Source organism: Engraulis encrasicolus, chromosome 2 (assembly GCF_034702125.1).
Source record: "Engraulis encrasicolus isolate BLACKSEA-1 chromosome 2, IST_EnEncr_1.0, whole genome shotgun sequence".
Taxonomy (NCBI): domain Eukaryota; kingdom Metazoa; phylum Chordata; class Actinopteri; order Clupeiformes; family Engraulidae; genus Engraulis; species Engraulis encrasicolus.
The window spans coordinates 39,891,481-39,906,582 of NC_085858.1; the positions used below are offsets into that span (position 1 = coordinate 39,891,481).

General features: G+C 43.7%; 1 protein-coding gene across 1 annotated transcript; it reads left to right on the forward strand.

Moving 5' to 3' along the window:
- Positions 1-1,119: 1,119 nt before the first annotated feature.
- arl4d (ADP-ribosylation factor-like 4D) lies at positions 1,120-3,207 on the forward strand. Its single transcript, XM_063188497.1, has 2 exons — positions 1,120-1,225; positions 1,924-3,207. Exon 2 carries the CDS (start codon positions 1,953-1,955, stop codon positions 2,562-2,564), a length of 612 nt encoding a protein of 203 aa, XP_063044567.1. The 5' UTR covers positions 1,120-1,225; positions 1,924-1,952; the 3' UTR covers positions 2,565-3,207.
- The last annotated feature ends 11,895 nt before the right edge of the window (positions 3,208-15,102 follow it).

The following is a 15,102-nucleotide window of genomic DNA, read 5'->3' on the forward strand; positions in this document are numbered from 1 at the left end:
GTTACCATCTCCACACACAGTTACGCGCAGTGCGCTATGCCCAAATAATTACATACATAGCCTAATTAGGCTATAGCTTAACTTACTTTGTCTTCAGAGCAAAAAAAAAGAATTGTTATCATAGTGGATATGCCACGTAAGTGAGATGCTGAGACAGTTCGTTTGAGTAGTCATGGTGGCATTACTTGGCACTGCGCTTGGTGGCGCACCTTGGCCATCCCATCCACCATCCTATCCGTACAGCGCGTCTGCGGAAAAAAAGTTTGTAGAAACATATAAGATGTTCTACTATCGAACAATTTTAGGTCTCTCTTTTTAAAAATGTTATCATTCATTGCGTAGGCTACATGACTTTATGTCCATTGTAGGGCTTGGTGATGGTGACGCAACCAACCGGTTATCACCTTGGCGAGTGTACCTGCCTGACCTATTTTTACCCGGTGATGATTTGCATCCAAAAGTGCCCCGGCTATTATTGTAACCTCAGGTAGACCTAGATTCCCAGACCGAGATATGGGATGTTTCATAACGTGTTGCCATTGCGCGACGGGAGATCATAATTATTCATCGATTCCAAAGGGAGCATACTGTAGGCCTAGGCCATATCCTTTCACTGAAAATACTCTTGCCAAGTTAACATAAATGTAATTTTAATGCAACTTATGCACACATATGCACCATTGTGATTTAGTTATTGTTGCAACAACACAGCACAATTCAATAGCACACTACATGTAGTAGGCCTATTTATACAGCGCATCACAACTATGAAGTTGACTAACCGCTTTCAAAACACACACACACACACACACACACACACACACACACACACACACACACACACACACACACACACACACACACACACACACACACACACACACACACACACACACACACACACACACACACACACACACATTTAACTTTGCTTTGCTTTACTTTTTGGTTGCTTCTTATCATCGCAATACTCGTTCATATGTACAGTAGGCTATGTGTGTGTGTGTAACTCGTCTGAAACGGCTTCCCCTTTAAGGAATCCAAGGGGCGCGGTCTTCATTGTTTTTACAGCATGGGCCGCTCACGTCACGCGAGGGGGGTTGTTAAAGAGGTGCCTATCTTGCATCGGCGCACCCTTTGTGCTCTCAATTACCGCCGACTGAGGAGTCAACTCAGGAGCAGGAATAGGAGCACTACATGCGGACCAACTAAACTTTGCAGAAAGGTAACCACTCGTTTCACTTTTTGCACGTTTATAGAAGTTGCTATTTTAGTCTACTTTAGGATTCCTTTATTTTACCCACTTTGCCATACATAGGTGAACAGCCGCACAGGTATCGTTTTATTTAGGCTAAATTTGCAAAGCGGCGGTCATACGGATAGCCTACGACTTTGAGCGCTCCGTGACTTGGTGTATGTCTTTACACGTAGACTACAGAAATAATCTTGTCGATTCAGTAATTCCGAATGGGGTTAAAACTACAGAGTAGGCCTATAGCTATAATTGTGTCAGTATGTGGTGTGTTTGTGCGTGCGTGCGTTTCTCCATCGAGTTCTCCATACGGTTTTATAGTTGGGGGAAGGGAGGCAGATGTTAACCTATGACGCTGGCCAGTCTCGTTTGGAGTGGACCAGTTGTTTGTCACATGTATCTATCTAGCTGTGTCTGTTTGTAAAGCCCAGTTAGTTATTTACTGATATAAACACTAAGGATTTCTTTGATTTTAAAAGTATAGTATAGTATAGTATAGTCTTCTGTACAATTGGCTTCAAAAGTTTGGAACACATCCAAACAACTTTTTTTCTGTACTGTAACAATAGTTATGTTTTGTTTATGTATACTGCTTCACTAATGTCTAATGTACAATTACCCTCTTGTGGATAGAAGACTAATGTAGTTTCTTTTTTTTCATTTCTTTACAGCTTTTCTTGATCTGAACAGACCTAAAAAAATGGGAAACCAACTGACGGAGATGTCTCCCAACTCGCCCTTCCTGCCAAATTTCCAGTCGTTACACGTGGTGGTGCTCGGCCTCGACTCGGCGGGGAAGACCTCCCTGCTCTACCGGCTCAAGCTGCGCGAGTTTGTGGAAACCATCCCCACCAAGGGCTTCAACATGGAGCGGATCAAGGTGTCCATGTCGGCCGGCAGCTCCAGGACCACCACCTTCCAGGTGTGGGACGTGGGCGGCCACGAGAAGCTGCGGCCCCTGTGGAAATCGTACACGCGCCGCACCGACGGCATAGTGTTCGTGGTGGACTCCGGAGAGGTCGAGCGGCTGGAGGAGGCCAGGGCAGAGCTGCAGATGGTCTGCAGGGTGCCGGAGAACCAGGGGGTGCCCGTGCTGGTGCTGGCCAATAAGCAGGACTTGCCCCACGCCCTGAGTGTGGCGGAGCTGGAGAAGACTTTGGGTCTCAAGGACCTAAGCAGCTCCTCCACGGCCATCCACATGCAGGGCTGCAGTGCGGTGGACGGCCTGGGCCTACAGACAGGCTTGGAGAGGCTCTACGAGATGATCCTCAAGAGGAAGAAGACAAACAGGAACAGCAGAAAGAGGAGATGATTCGTCTTGCTTGGACTTTCTTTCCATGTGGGAAAGCAGTCAGGCCTAATAAGAGGACAGTGCCTTAGGGGAGGATAAATAGACTCCCGCAGTGTACTGTATGTATGCCAAAGTCAAATCAACGTGGCTTGGATTCAAGGACTGATCCAGCCGATGCCAAAGGCTAAAAGGTGTGGGCACGTTTGGGTTTCGTGTGGAGCTGGATTCTGCACGCAATACATAGCTGCCAACGTCTTCACCAAACGCTGGCGAGAGCACTGGGGACTGCCTGGCCTCATGTTGAACCGGGCAGCCAGTCCGTGTTCATGTCGCCAAAGTGGTTGTACAAAGTACAAAGAACTCTGATTTTAGTGTTACGCTACACTGTAATTGACTCTTCTGCGGTGTGGTATTGGCTTGTCGACCAAAAGCAACAGGAAAATGATAGGTTCTAGTAGTTCTAGTATTGTCATGGGAGAGAGAACCAGTGAGAGACCTAAAGCCAAGACCTGAACATTTGACCTGTTTCATAACGAAGAGATGTGGACTCTTTTTACTGTTTGAGCTGTGCTCAAGTTGTACACTTTTTTAATAAGGAGAAAATCATGTGTATTTTTTTCTGTAACTTTTTGTAAGTGAAATAAATTATTGAATACTTTTTAAACATTGGCTTGTTTTGTCCTTGTACTGTGCAGCCTATTTTAAGACTGTGCAGTTTGTTTTTGCATTTTTTATTTAGAACTTTTATCTGATACTGGGGAAAGAAAGATGGAGGGTGTGATATGTGTGCTTGAGAGGATCCCAGATCTGCCTCAGAGGCCTACCCACCCCTGACAAAAATGCTATTCAAAGGCGGGTGGATCCTACTAGTATTACCTGTTCATCCTCATCGTCACACACACACACACACAAGGGTGAGAGAACCTCCCTGGTTTGCGTAATGCAGTCTCCTTTAGCTATTTGTGGCTTATTTGTGAAATGTCACAAGATCCTCCAGCAATCCAACGGTGCAACTTTACACTGTCAGACGACTGAAAAACAAAGTCTTTGTTGTCTCTGTCTCTTCTTCAGGCTCGCGTGAAATGTCCTTAAGGCTTGCGTGAAATGGTTTGTTTGGGAACCAGCAGCTAAGCGTTAAGTGTACACACTGGCTCTTGCTTAAGACTGGCCTTCAACCAGGTCTTGTAATAATAACAGGCTTTTAAGCGATAACAAAGAAAATGGAACAGGAACAAGTAGTTTATCCCATTTCTAGTCCCTTGTGCAGGGTTATTTAATATTTCATGGTTCCAGAAATGTGCCTGTATGCAAGGGGTTGTTTGTTTTATGGTCCTGTATCATAACCAGGGCTCTAAATTAACACCAGCCAACCGGCCAAATGCTGATGAGGTTTCAGTATGGCTGGTAGAAAAAACAAACTTACGAGCCACTTTCACCCATCAGTAAGTGTGTGTTTGACTAGTGAGATTAACATGCACTAGCCATTGTGGCTGGTGATAGAAAAAGGTAATTTAGGGCCCTGATCATAACATTCAGATGTCCTGGAGATGACCTGTAGCTTTGAGCTTCCAAATCAAACTTACAGACATTCCTAGTTTGTGTACTCCCAAGAAAATGGAGTGAGTGAAAGCTCACAAGCAAATTGTTATGATTTGATTTGTGAGGCAAGATGTTTGGCTAATTATGCCTCTGTGAGAGATTACACGTTCCCATTAAAAGTTGGCTCTGTTTAGCTGGCTCAGTTTATTTGAACAAACTGGCTGGAATGTGGATGTCGTTACATCGAGGAGTTTAATCTCTCATCTTTTAGTTTTAGCTCTGCCACACCAGTCATCCTAAGAATGTGCCCACACCAGTCCCAAGGTTGAGAGCAGCGGTTTCACAGCATATCGGCCTTCGTCAGCTGATAACTGGAGGAACCACATAGTTTAAGCCAAGAGGCCGTAATAACCTCTGATGGTCAAAAGTAAATAAACAGTTCATACATTGTAGTTATGTAGTCACAGGCACAAAATAATTTCAAATGCAATAAAACTAATTTTAACAGGACAACCAAAGAACCAAACCAACAAGAAACCAAAGAAAACACAACATTTTAGCTTTAGAAACACCATCTTTTCAGATTTCCGCAGTAAAAAATGAATTTATAACCGGAGCCATGTAGAAGGACAGCATGATGCTTATTACTCCGAATTTTGTCAACTGTGCCAACAACACTACACTGTGTGTAGCCCGCATGAATACATGTAGTGGGAATGACATGTGTTTGCCCGACACATGACCAACCAATATACAGTCAAAACAAAGTTCAACATGAGCCGACGCTTGTTGTGTGTACAACACACACACACACACACACACACACACACACACACACACACACACACACACACACACACACACACACACACACACACACACACACACACACACACACACGTCAAAAGTAGTACCACATTCTCTGGTTTAATATTGTTGTCTTCCAGACTTCAGCTCAGAGTGCAGTGATGCACATGGCTGGGCAGGGATTCAAGGAAATCGTGTGAAAAAATAAAAGCGGGAAAAAAAGCATTTTTACTGCAACAGCTTCAGAACTCTCCCTAGTAGAGCTAGCTGCTCAGTAAACACTGGAAGACACTCAGTGTTGCCAGATGGAAAATGCTGAATTATCATACCAAAACATAAAAAATATAGTTTTGGGGGGCTTTCTGGGAGAAAATTATCGTACAAGACCCAAACTGTTGTTTCAAGGCATCAAAATTAACTGAATGACAACTCTGAAGTTATCGTACATCATGCTTTTTTTATCGTACAGAGGACCAAATGGACAAAATTAAGGTACAATAATAATTGACGTACATCTGACAACACTGACTGAAGGACACACTGTCCATCCTGGAACTGGGTAGTTGGCAAGTGCCTTCAGCGTGGCTGGGTGTGTGGGCAGATGGACAGCATGTGTTTTGACTGTAAATTACCATCCCCCGAGGGGAGAGATTACCTAACTGTTCCAGCAGGTCGCGAGGGGGAGGGGTGGAGGCGGTGGGGGAAAAGGAAGTGTGTCCACCAGGCCAGGGTCATGTCAGGCGAGAGAGCCAGTGGGGTAACCCATTTCTGGGTGTGTGGCCATGGAGTTGTACAGTAGGTCAAATGGGTCCACTGGCCTGGAGTAGTAGCTTATTAGCTTGCTGCACTTCAGCAGTTAAATGTAGGGTGGATTATAATGATGTTATAAATATACAGTAGGAGGCTATATACCGACATGAAAGGTTTGAAACTTGCACTCAAAGCAAGGCTGGCAGAAAACTGCTGTATTTTATACAATGCAACAACATCAGAACAACGGGTACCATGCAGAATAACGTTTGAAATCTAAAGTTGTTACTTTATATGCTGTATAATTGCAAAGTTCGGCAGTTCAGTTACTTTAAAAGGTCACTTTGTTCATGAGCTGATGTCCAAAGTTGCAAAACATGTGGCCACCCACTTGTAATGCTTTGAACTTAATCCCTGCACAGTAAATTAAGAAAAAAAAATAAAACACACACAGTGTAAATTCCACACTTAGAGAGTTGGTTTAACATTTGTGTGTTGTATGGTCCAAGAGTATTCTGTAAGTGTTTAATTAACACTTCTTTTTTTACTGTGTGGCTGCCTGGAAATGGTGTGTTAAAAACAGCCTGACGTGCCCAGAGCTGCCTGGCATTGGCCGACCGGCCGTCCTTGTTGTTTTTTGCCCACGAGTGAGTCCCATTGTCAGGAGGGTGTACCCGGTGAACCAGAGGGTGAAGCATTTAGCAGCTCAGCTCAGCTGGAGTGCAGCTGTTCAGCCCTGGCTCTCAGGCTGCAGGGCAACATCTCCATACGGCAAGGGCTGGACTGGAGTGGGGGAGAAATAGGGCCCGGGTACTTTTTTCTTAAAGGGGCCCCTGATAATTAGCGGTGCAAAACTGACTCACCAGTGGGCCCCACACCCTCGTGGGCCATTATGAGTCAGATTTTTTTTTTTTAAATTACATTTCTGAAAATAGGGGCCCACTAGGATGCGTGGCCCACCGGGAAATGCCAGCTATGCCAGATGGCCAGTCCAGCCCTGCATATGGAACACACACACACACACACACACACACACACACACACACACACACACACACACACACACACACACACACACACACACACACACACTGCAATGAGTCACGGGTCTTCCTGGAGCAACTGAGGAAAAGGTGTTTGTTCTTTCCAATTCAGACAAGAGCAGTGGGATGGAGAGAGAGAGAGGAACGAGAGTCAGAGACTCTCTGAGGGGAAAGGAATGGAGGAGAGGGAGATAGATAAAGGAGGAAGGGAGACTAGAGAGAGAGAGGGAGTGAGGAAGGAAAGGAAGGAGAGGGTGGGTACTAATGTTCCTCTCTTTTTCCTCTCTTTTTCCTGGTCCCAGAGTCTGTGGGTTGCTTGCGTCAGGGCAAATTTGACTCATTAAAGGACCCAGCTGCTACGCTTGTTATGTCTGTCTTTTTCCTGGTGCCTGGCATCAAGGGATTATAGGTGTCCTCTGCCTGTGTGTATGTGTACGACTGTTTGTGTTGTCGTTTGTTCAAAGTCTGTATTCATGTGCTTGTATATGTCTGGATTGGTGTATGTTTGTGTTTGTATACAGTATGTCTGGACCTGAATGTTTTGTGCCTGTGTGTGTATACAGAGTAAGTCTGTGTCTGTATCTCTTTGCTGCATGCGTGGGTGATGATTCCTGTCTGGCTTTGTGAAAGAGGATACCTTCTTTTGAGTTTCATGTGCGGCATTGCCACAATTATTAGGTTCGTCACAAGAAAAACGGGCAAGTAAAACGGCTATTAATACAATGAATGGAACAATGGAAGAGAGTGTGTTGGTGGGCACTGGCAGCCCCATGGGTGGATGGATGCCAGAATTTTGTGGCTTTTTTGGCAAGTCCCTCTCACAGCACAGGTAAGGCACACAGAGCGCTGTCTTGTGAGCAGGAGGAAGAAGAGAGGAGGGAAGGCAGCTATTAGGGATGACGCAGCAATAGGAGAGGAGAGAACGAAGGGAGGGGGTGGCATGAGATACTGTATGACTGATTGACTGACAGCTGGTTTTTCCCTCGTCACTCCTCCTACCAAGTGAAGTCTACAAAGCCACTGTTGTGCAGGAGGACAGCTGCCACAGGAGTTCACTGCAATGTGTTTGTCTGCGTGGGTGAGTGGGTGCACACATGTGTGTGTGCGTGCGTGCGTGCGTGCGTGCCAGGGCTTGACATTAACTTTTTTGCTTGTCGGCCACTGTGGCTTCTGGTTTTCCCGAGTCACTAGCCATCCAGCTATTCTACTAGCCACAAATTTGATTTTTTGTTGTTTTTTTTTTTTTTACCATTACGCTGTACATCTAACCTCAGAAACTGAGGTGCTTAAAGCAATAAGATGAGTCCATGGGTTTCTACATGGAAAAAAACAAATAGAAACTGAGTAACTGAGTTTTTTCTTGAGCTAAATACAAACAATTGATATACAAGGGGCAAAGTGCAGAATATACGCTATTCTGATATGTCGTGCCATAGAATAAGCTACCTGCCAAATTGGCTAGTGACACTGACATTGCTACCAGCCACAGCCAAGTTTTACCAGCATTTGGCCGGTTGGCAGCTGCCAGTGTCAAGCCCTAGTGCGTGCGTGTGTGCGTGCGTGTGTGTGTGTGTGTGTGTGTGTGTGTGTGCCTGTCTGTGTGTGTGTGTGTGTGTGTGTGTGTGTGTGTGTGTGTGTGTGTGTGTGTGTGTGTGTGTGTGTGTGTGTGTGTGTGTGCGCACGTGTGTGTGTGTATGTGCATGCAAGAGTATGTGTGAGCATGTGCACATGAGTTTGTGAGCATGGCATGCCAGTGTATTAAAGTGTGCATGGGTGTACTGTATGTCTCTGTATGTGAAGGGATGTGTGCTGATGGCAGTGGCATGTGTGTGGGTTTGTCTTTGTTTCCCTGTGTGGTAGCCTGCATATGTGTGCAAATACGTGTGGGCATACACTGTGACAAGAGAGATAGAATGAAAAAAACGAATCGTATTGCAAAAATACTGGTAGGCAAGTGAGGGAAAGGGTTGTAAAACACACAATAAAATGAATACCAAAGAGATAAAGCGAAATAGTGAGGGGAGAAAAGCAGGGAGGAATTTCTGTCTGAAGAGACTGAAGTGAAAAAAGAAAAAAAAAGAAAAAAACCCTGTGTTGAGATGATGGTACAGATGGGGAGTCAGACATCCAGAGAGAAGGAGAGAGAGAGCGAGAGAGAGAGAGAGAGAGAGAGAGAGAGAGAGAGAGAGAGAGAGAGAGAGAGAGAGAGAGAGAGAGAGAGAGAGAGGAGATAAGCGGTTAGCCATGTGAGTCAGGAGCCGGGGTGATGTTTACTGGAGTGTGGCTGCCTGGCAAGCATGTCTGCACTGGCCTGCAGTAGGCAGATACACAGGGTAGCGCTGCACAGGGCTGGGCTGGGAGGCGTGGAGAAATAGGGCCCGGGCACTTTTGGCTTAAAAGGGGCTGCCTCATAATTAGCGGCGCTAGAACTGACTCACCGGTGGGCCCTGCACTCTTGTAGGCCCCTATTTTCAGAAATGTAAAAAAAAAAAATTAATCTGAAAATAGGGCAGGGGTACTCAACTAGAAAATGAAAAGGTCCACTCGCCAAAATTCCAATGTTTCCAGGGTCCGAAAAAGTCGCTATACGGACCAATGCAGAAAATGGCCCCACTCGCTAATCGCACTGGCCTCTTGTTTGCTCACTGAGTTGTCATAGTGAGTGATTATACTTTTTTTTGACGTCTGAAATAGGGGCCCACAAGGGTGCAAATAGGGGCCCACCGGGAAATGCCTGGTATGCCAGATGGCCAGTCCAGTCCTGAGCGCTGCACAGAAACAAGACTGATGCAGGCAGCCCACTGCAGGCTATCATCATTATTATTATTCCACTCGGCTGGGGATCAAATGTGACATATTACGCTGTATACGTGCCCAGCATTGGGACAATCATATAATCAATGTGTCTTTTGTGCTTTAACTATATGAATGGTGATGTGAGGCAAATCACATTTATTTTGAGATATGCAAAAACCTGGCCGGCTTTATCAGATAATAGGGTGGTTCGGCGCATCGTATAATGATGTTGCATATGCACTGCAATTATGAGAAGGATAAATAAACACAGCTGTCATATGGTCAGTCTATTCCCCTAGGCGTAAATGACCACATTTGAGCCTCTCTGTGGTTTTGGATGAATATGACAGTCTGGCAAATCCACCACAATAAGCCATGTGGAGTGGTGGGGTTTTGGTTTATGAATTAAATCGGTTATTCCCAGACGGTGTTCCGATTTATCTGAAGAGGACTAGTGTCGTTAATTAAGATCAAATTTAGTCCCAAAAAAACCCGCTGTGATTTGGGTCTTCGTCCAACACTCTTGTTGACGCACGCTTATGCCAAAGTGAGCGAGCTCGCAATCTGGACCCTCTTTGCCCTGGTGGGAAACCTGTCAATGTATTGACAAATAAACAACAAAACATTGGCCTGACACCCAGACATGTTTGGCAAGCAAAAAGGAAGATCCAAGTTACTGGAGCCTTCAGTTTAATGTAAATGCCAAATTTCCGATCCAAACAAGTGTGCGCATTTTCGAGCAGAGTATAGCAAATAACAAATTTAGTAAGTGTCACAATATTCAGCTAATAGGATCCTCCTTCTATGTTACCCAGAGTTGAGTTGGAAGGCTTTAAAATAGTGTTAAACAATAGGACAGAGTCCTGAAGTACCCTCTTGAGATACCCTCCCTTGCCCTTCCCCTTCATTTAGACGTGTTGTCTGTCTGCTGATGGCATCTCGGATGTTTTAATTGGATTGGGGTCTAATATATATTAAAGTGGCCTTGCAGCTAAGAGTCTGTAAACAGACTGATAAGCAGGCAAGTAAGCCGAGAATGAATTGGATTGAGTGCCACAGTAGACTTGCAGCACTGGGATCTGGGGTAGGGGAGGCCTATAATGACAGAAGCGATAGTACTACACTCCGAATTGCTGTCTAAGAACCACAGGAACCACAGGACCACAGGAATACACACATACACACACACACACACACACACACACACGCACACACACACAAGCACACGCACACAAGTACACGCACACAAGTACACGCACGCACGCACACACACACACACACACACACACACACACACACACACACACACACACACACACACACACACACACACCGATCTGCAGAGGCAGAGGAGAAAAATAGCAGAAATTACCATAGGGGCAAATCCATCTGCTTCTGCTTAGAGGTGTCTGGATAGAAGTGGATATCTTAGGGGAAATAATGAACACTTGAGCAGTGTGGGGTTTTTGTTAGAAAACTGCAAAAGGGGTGAAGTTTAATTAATAAAAATCTGATTTTCAAAAGTTTTCCTTACTAGTTTCTCTATACTTTCCCTCCACGTCTACAGAGAACACTTTGCTCATTCATACACGCATTCAGTCAAAATTCTAGGTTCACAAATACATATTATTTTTGCTGACAGTGAGGATTTGGGGTGATAATTAGACTAGAGACTAGAGCAAGAATAAAACCATATTATATTCCTTCTTGTACGCAAAGCGTTTTCTGGAGTGACTAATGACTGTGCAGCCCATACCCATCTTTGAGAATCTTCTCATCAAGACTCAAAGAGAGGCTACCTAAGCTGTGCACTTCCATTAAAGAAAAAAAAACCTGAGGGATCCTCTTCTTTCTCACGTCGACTCACTATTCCATCTCTATGGGCGGCACAAAGGAAGACACTGAGGTGCCTGCTGTGAACAGGGCAAAGGGGCATGGAGGAGGAGGAGGAGGAGGAGGAGGAGGAGGACGGAGGTGGAGGAGGAGAGAGTAGGAGGAGGGAGGTGGATGACAGGAGGAGAGGTGTGGAGAAGAAGAGGAGGAAGAGGTGGATGGGAGGGAGGAGAACTCTCAAGAGCTGGAAAAAGAGGGAGTGAAAAGCTGCCTGAGGTGAGTCAGCACTGCCTACTCTAACGAGGAGAGACGCGCGAGAGAGAGAGATGCGATGGAGAGGCACCTTCTTCCGTGGTGCTTCTTTTCTTTTATGGCCTCTTCAAAAAGAGAAAGAAATCAGGAAATAAAAGGAAAGAAAAGAATCGAATGAAAAATCGCCTGACAAAAAGACCTGTGGACACACACCACACCAGCATCGAGTTGTGCGGGGGAAGGCAAGAGAGAGCAGAGAAAGAGAGAGGGCAGGAGGTGGTCGCTGGACTGGAGAGCAGGAGGGAAGGAGCGGTGACAGTCGAGCAGGGGCCAGGGGTCAGAGGGGATAGAAAAGCAGACACATAAACAACATGTGTCTGACTGGGCAAGGTAATCAATGATCAAAGCAGAATACATAAAATAGGCGGTGGCCACCCCAATGGAGACCCCTGGCTGAAAACAACCTAAACAGACATTGTTGATTCAAGCACGATACACAAAAACACACAGACATATTTTTCTGTGTGAGTATGGTGTCTCAAGAGGCACCAGCGAGCTCCGCTTTTATAACATGGGAAACATGGGTTTTCAGCCAGAATAGCACTGCGTTGTGTACCATTTAAGAAACCACTAAATGTTGTGTGTGAACAACATCTTGATTCACATGCTGCACTTTGGATGAAGACGACAAGATAAATGCGACTTCAGCTCATGGGATGTGTAATTAAAATAAATGGCTGGTTCTGTGGCATGACGACAGTTGTTGCCTTCTTTAGATACAGATCATTGAGGGGAGCTTCCGGTAAAATCTGCACAACATGTACTTGTACGGTAACTGTGTGTATATACTGTAAATAGGCTAAAGGTACACGTCAATGACATCATGGGCTTTTTTCTGTTTATCTTGTCAGAGGGCAGTGCATCGGCTGCTTTTGTTTTTCACAATTGGTGTTTTACCTTCAGCACAAGGTTAAGGCCAGGCAGTTTTGTCCTGCGGGGCAATTAAAATAATCTACACAGTGGCCCTGCCGTGGCCATCCGGTAGGGCACTCGCCTGCCATGCGGCTAACCCGAATTCCTTCCTGGGTCCTTTGCCGACCCCTCCTCGTCTCTCTCCCCATTTGCTTCCTGTCTACCTCTCATACTGTCCTGTCCATGATAAAGTCTAAAAAGACCAAAAAATATCTGTAAATAATAATAATAATAATCTACACAGTACATTTTACAGTGTTAATACAGAGTGTGATCATCAACACGACTCATGTTAATTCAACACTGTAAAATCTACTGGGCACAGTCTCCATGAGGATGGTGGTGGTATTCTAGAGGCAGTTTCATGCCCTCCTTCTAAGTAGTGTTTGCACCTTGAAGATGGATGTTCTATTATCACAGAGTGAACATGACAGATGGGCAACGTGCCATGAGCATACCGTGAGTCATCTCTGTAGGTGTGCTCAAATATTAGGTCAACTTTGTAACCCCAACTTTGCTCTTTAATTACATTCGTATACAGTAAATCCACACCTGTTTATTTGAACTCAGTTTTGTATGCCTATACTATGATGTATAATATAATTGCTGCTGGCCAATTTTGGCATGCTTGGTGTATAACAGTTTATGTCAGGAGTCCCCAACCTTTATGGGTCTAAGGGCTACTTAGGGCTACCCGAGGGCTACGGAGGACTACCTGAGGGCTATAAAAATCCTCTACGATATCTTGATAGGTTATAAAGAAATAATCTCATATTTAGATGAAAAAAAAACATTAACTGTGACTTAAATCTTGTAGTCCTCACTATCTATTAACATCCTTGGTGGGCACCTCAGGAGCTCCTGGAGGGCTACTTGGCACCCGCGGGCACCACGTTGGTAACGCCTGGGGCCGGATTCACAAAACTATTCTTAAGATAAATCTTAGGAAGATTCTTAAGAAAAAAACTAAGAAGTTCCTAAGATCTATCTTAAGTGAAATACTTCAATATTTTCTTAAGAACAATGCCAGTTCTTAAGAACTTCTTAATTTCTTCCTCACTTAAGAACTTTTTAGAATAATGCTTCTTAGTTGCCATGGCAATCAACAGGATTCTACCTACTCCAAACACTATGTAGGCTAGGCCTAGGAAAAAAAAACTGCTTGCTCCTAAACATAATTTAATACATTATCATCATTATTACTACAACATAGTTATAATGATAAGTATTATTGTTGTGATGATAATAATAATAATAGCTAATAATAATAATAATGATACAAATACATTAATTTAATTAATATTTTGTTATTGTTGCATTTACAGTAATAGGCTACAATATACTTTTTGTATAATAGAGCCTCTATAAAATGTATGCTTATCTTAATATTTTAGTTGAACAAGCTGACTACATTCAATAGGCTTAAGGTAAAGCCACTAAAAGTTACATTGAATGAAAGCTTGTAGACTAACTGAAAAAAAAAAAACATATATAAAAAATAGAGATTTCACACAGTCACAAAATATTCATAATAATCATATATTACATTAACAAATATTTTTTTGAATTCTGTTTTGTGAAAATGGGTTCAAATAAATAAAATGTGACTGTTAAGACAGGGTGTAGGGTTGTCTTAAATTTGAGAAGAAAACTAAGACAAATCTTAAGAAAATAGCCTTCAAGAATCTCAATATTCTTAACTTTTTTCTTAGGGGAAAATCTTAGGAAGAAAGTTAAGAAACAACTTAAGAATTCCGTTTGTGAATATGGAATCTTCTTAACTTTTGTCTTAAGTCAGAAAAGTGACAGTTAAGAACTATTTAGTTCTTAAGAAAGCTTTGTGAATCTGGCCCCTGGTTTATGTGATTATTATTAGGAGAGCATTTACAAAATAAATCAGTAGGTTACATCTAAACATTAAATAATTATTGAAGACATGCAGAAATGCACCAGACATAGGCTATCATAATGATACATGGACATATTAGTGACCAAAACCATGTTATTGACAAGAGGTAGTGCCATGTTTTAATTAATGTTTCTAGAGGCTTAGGCTACTGTTTGCACTTAACTTTTTAATTTTCAAAAAATCAGTGCAGAGTCTGTCATCTGTTAAGACACGGCAGCTGTTATAAATAGCCTGTTAAGTGTAAAGAAATCCCGCACACTGTCCATTACACCAGCGGTTCCCAACCTTTTTCTTCAGGGACCCATATTTTTTTTACCATTGTAAGCTTTGGTGACCCAATCGCCCGTACGAGAGGGAGTCACATGATACTCTGTTTCCTGCGAAAACTTGTTAGTTATCCTTTTATTCCTCAATTCGTCTTCAGTCAAATATAGACTAAATGTTTAATGTATCACTTACATGTTGTTGCTTCTATGCATATATTAGTTTAAATGCTTTGTTACTATTTCTTCAACATGGGCTATATATGGTATTAAAATGAAACCCCTTAAAATCAAGAGGGCTTCGCGACCCACTGTGGATCTTTGGCGACCCATAGGTTGGGTCCCGACCCATAGGTTGGGAACCACTGCATTACACCAACAAACGTTAATAGCCT

What these genes read in the sequence shown, in the direction of transcription:
- arl4d (XM_063188497.1), top strand. Translation starts at nt 1,953, where the DNA reads ATGGGAAACCAACTGACGGAGATGTCTCCCAACTCGCCCTTCCTGCCA.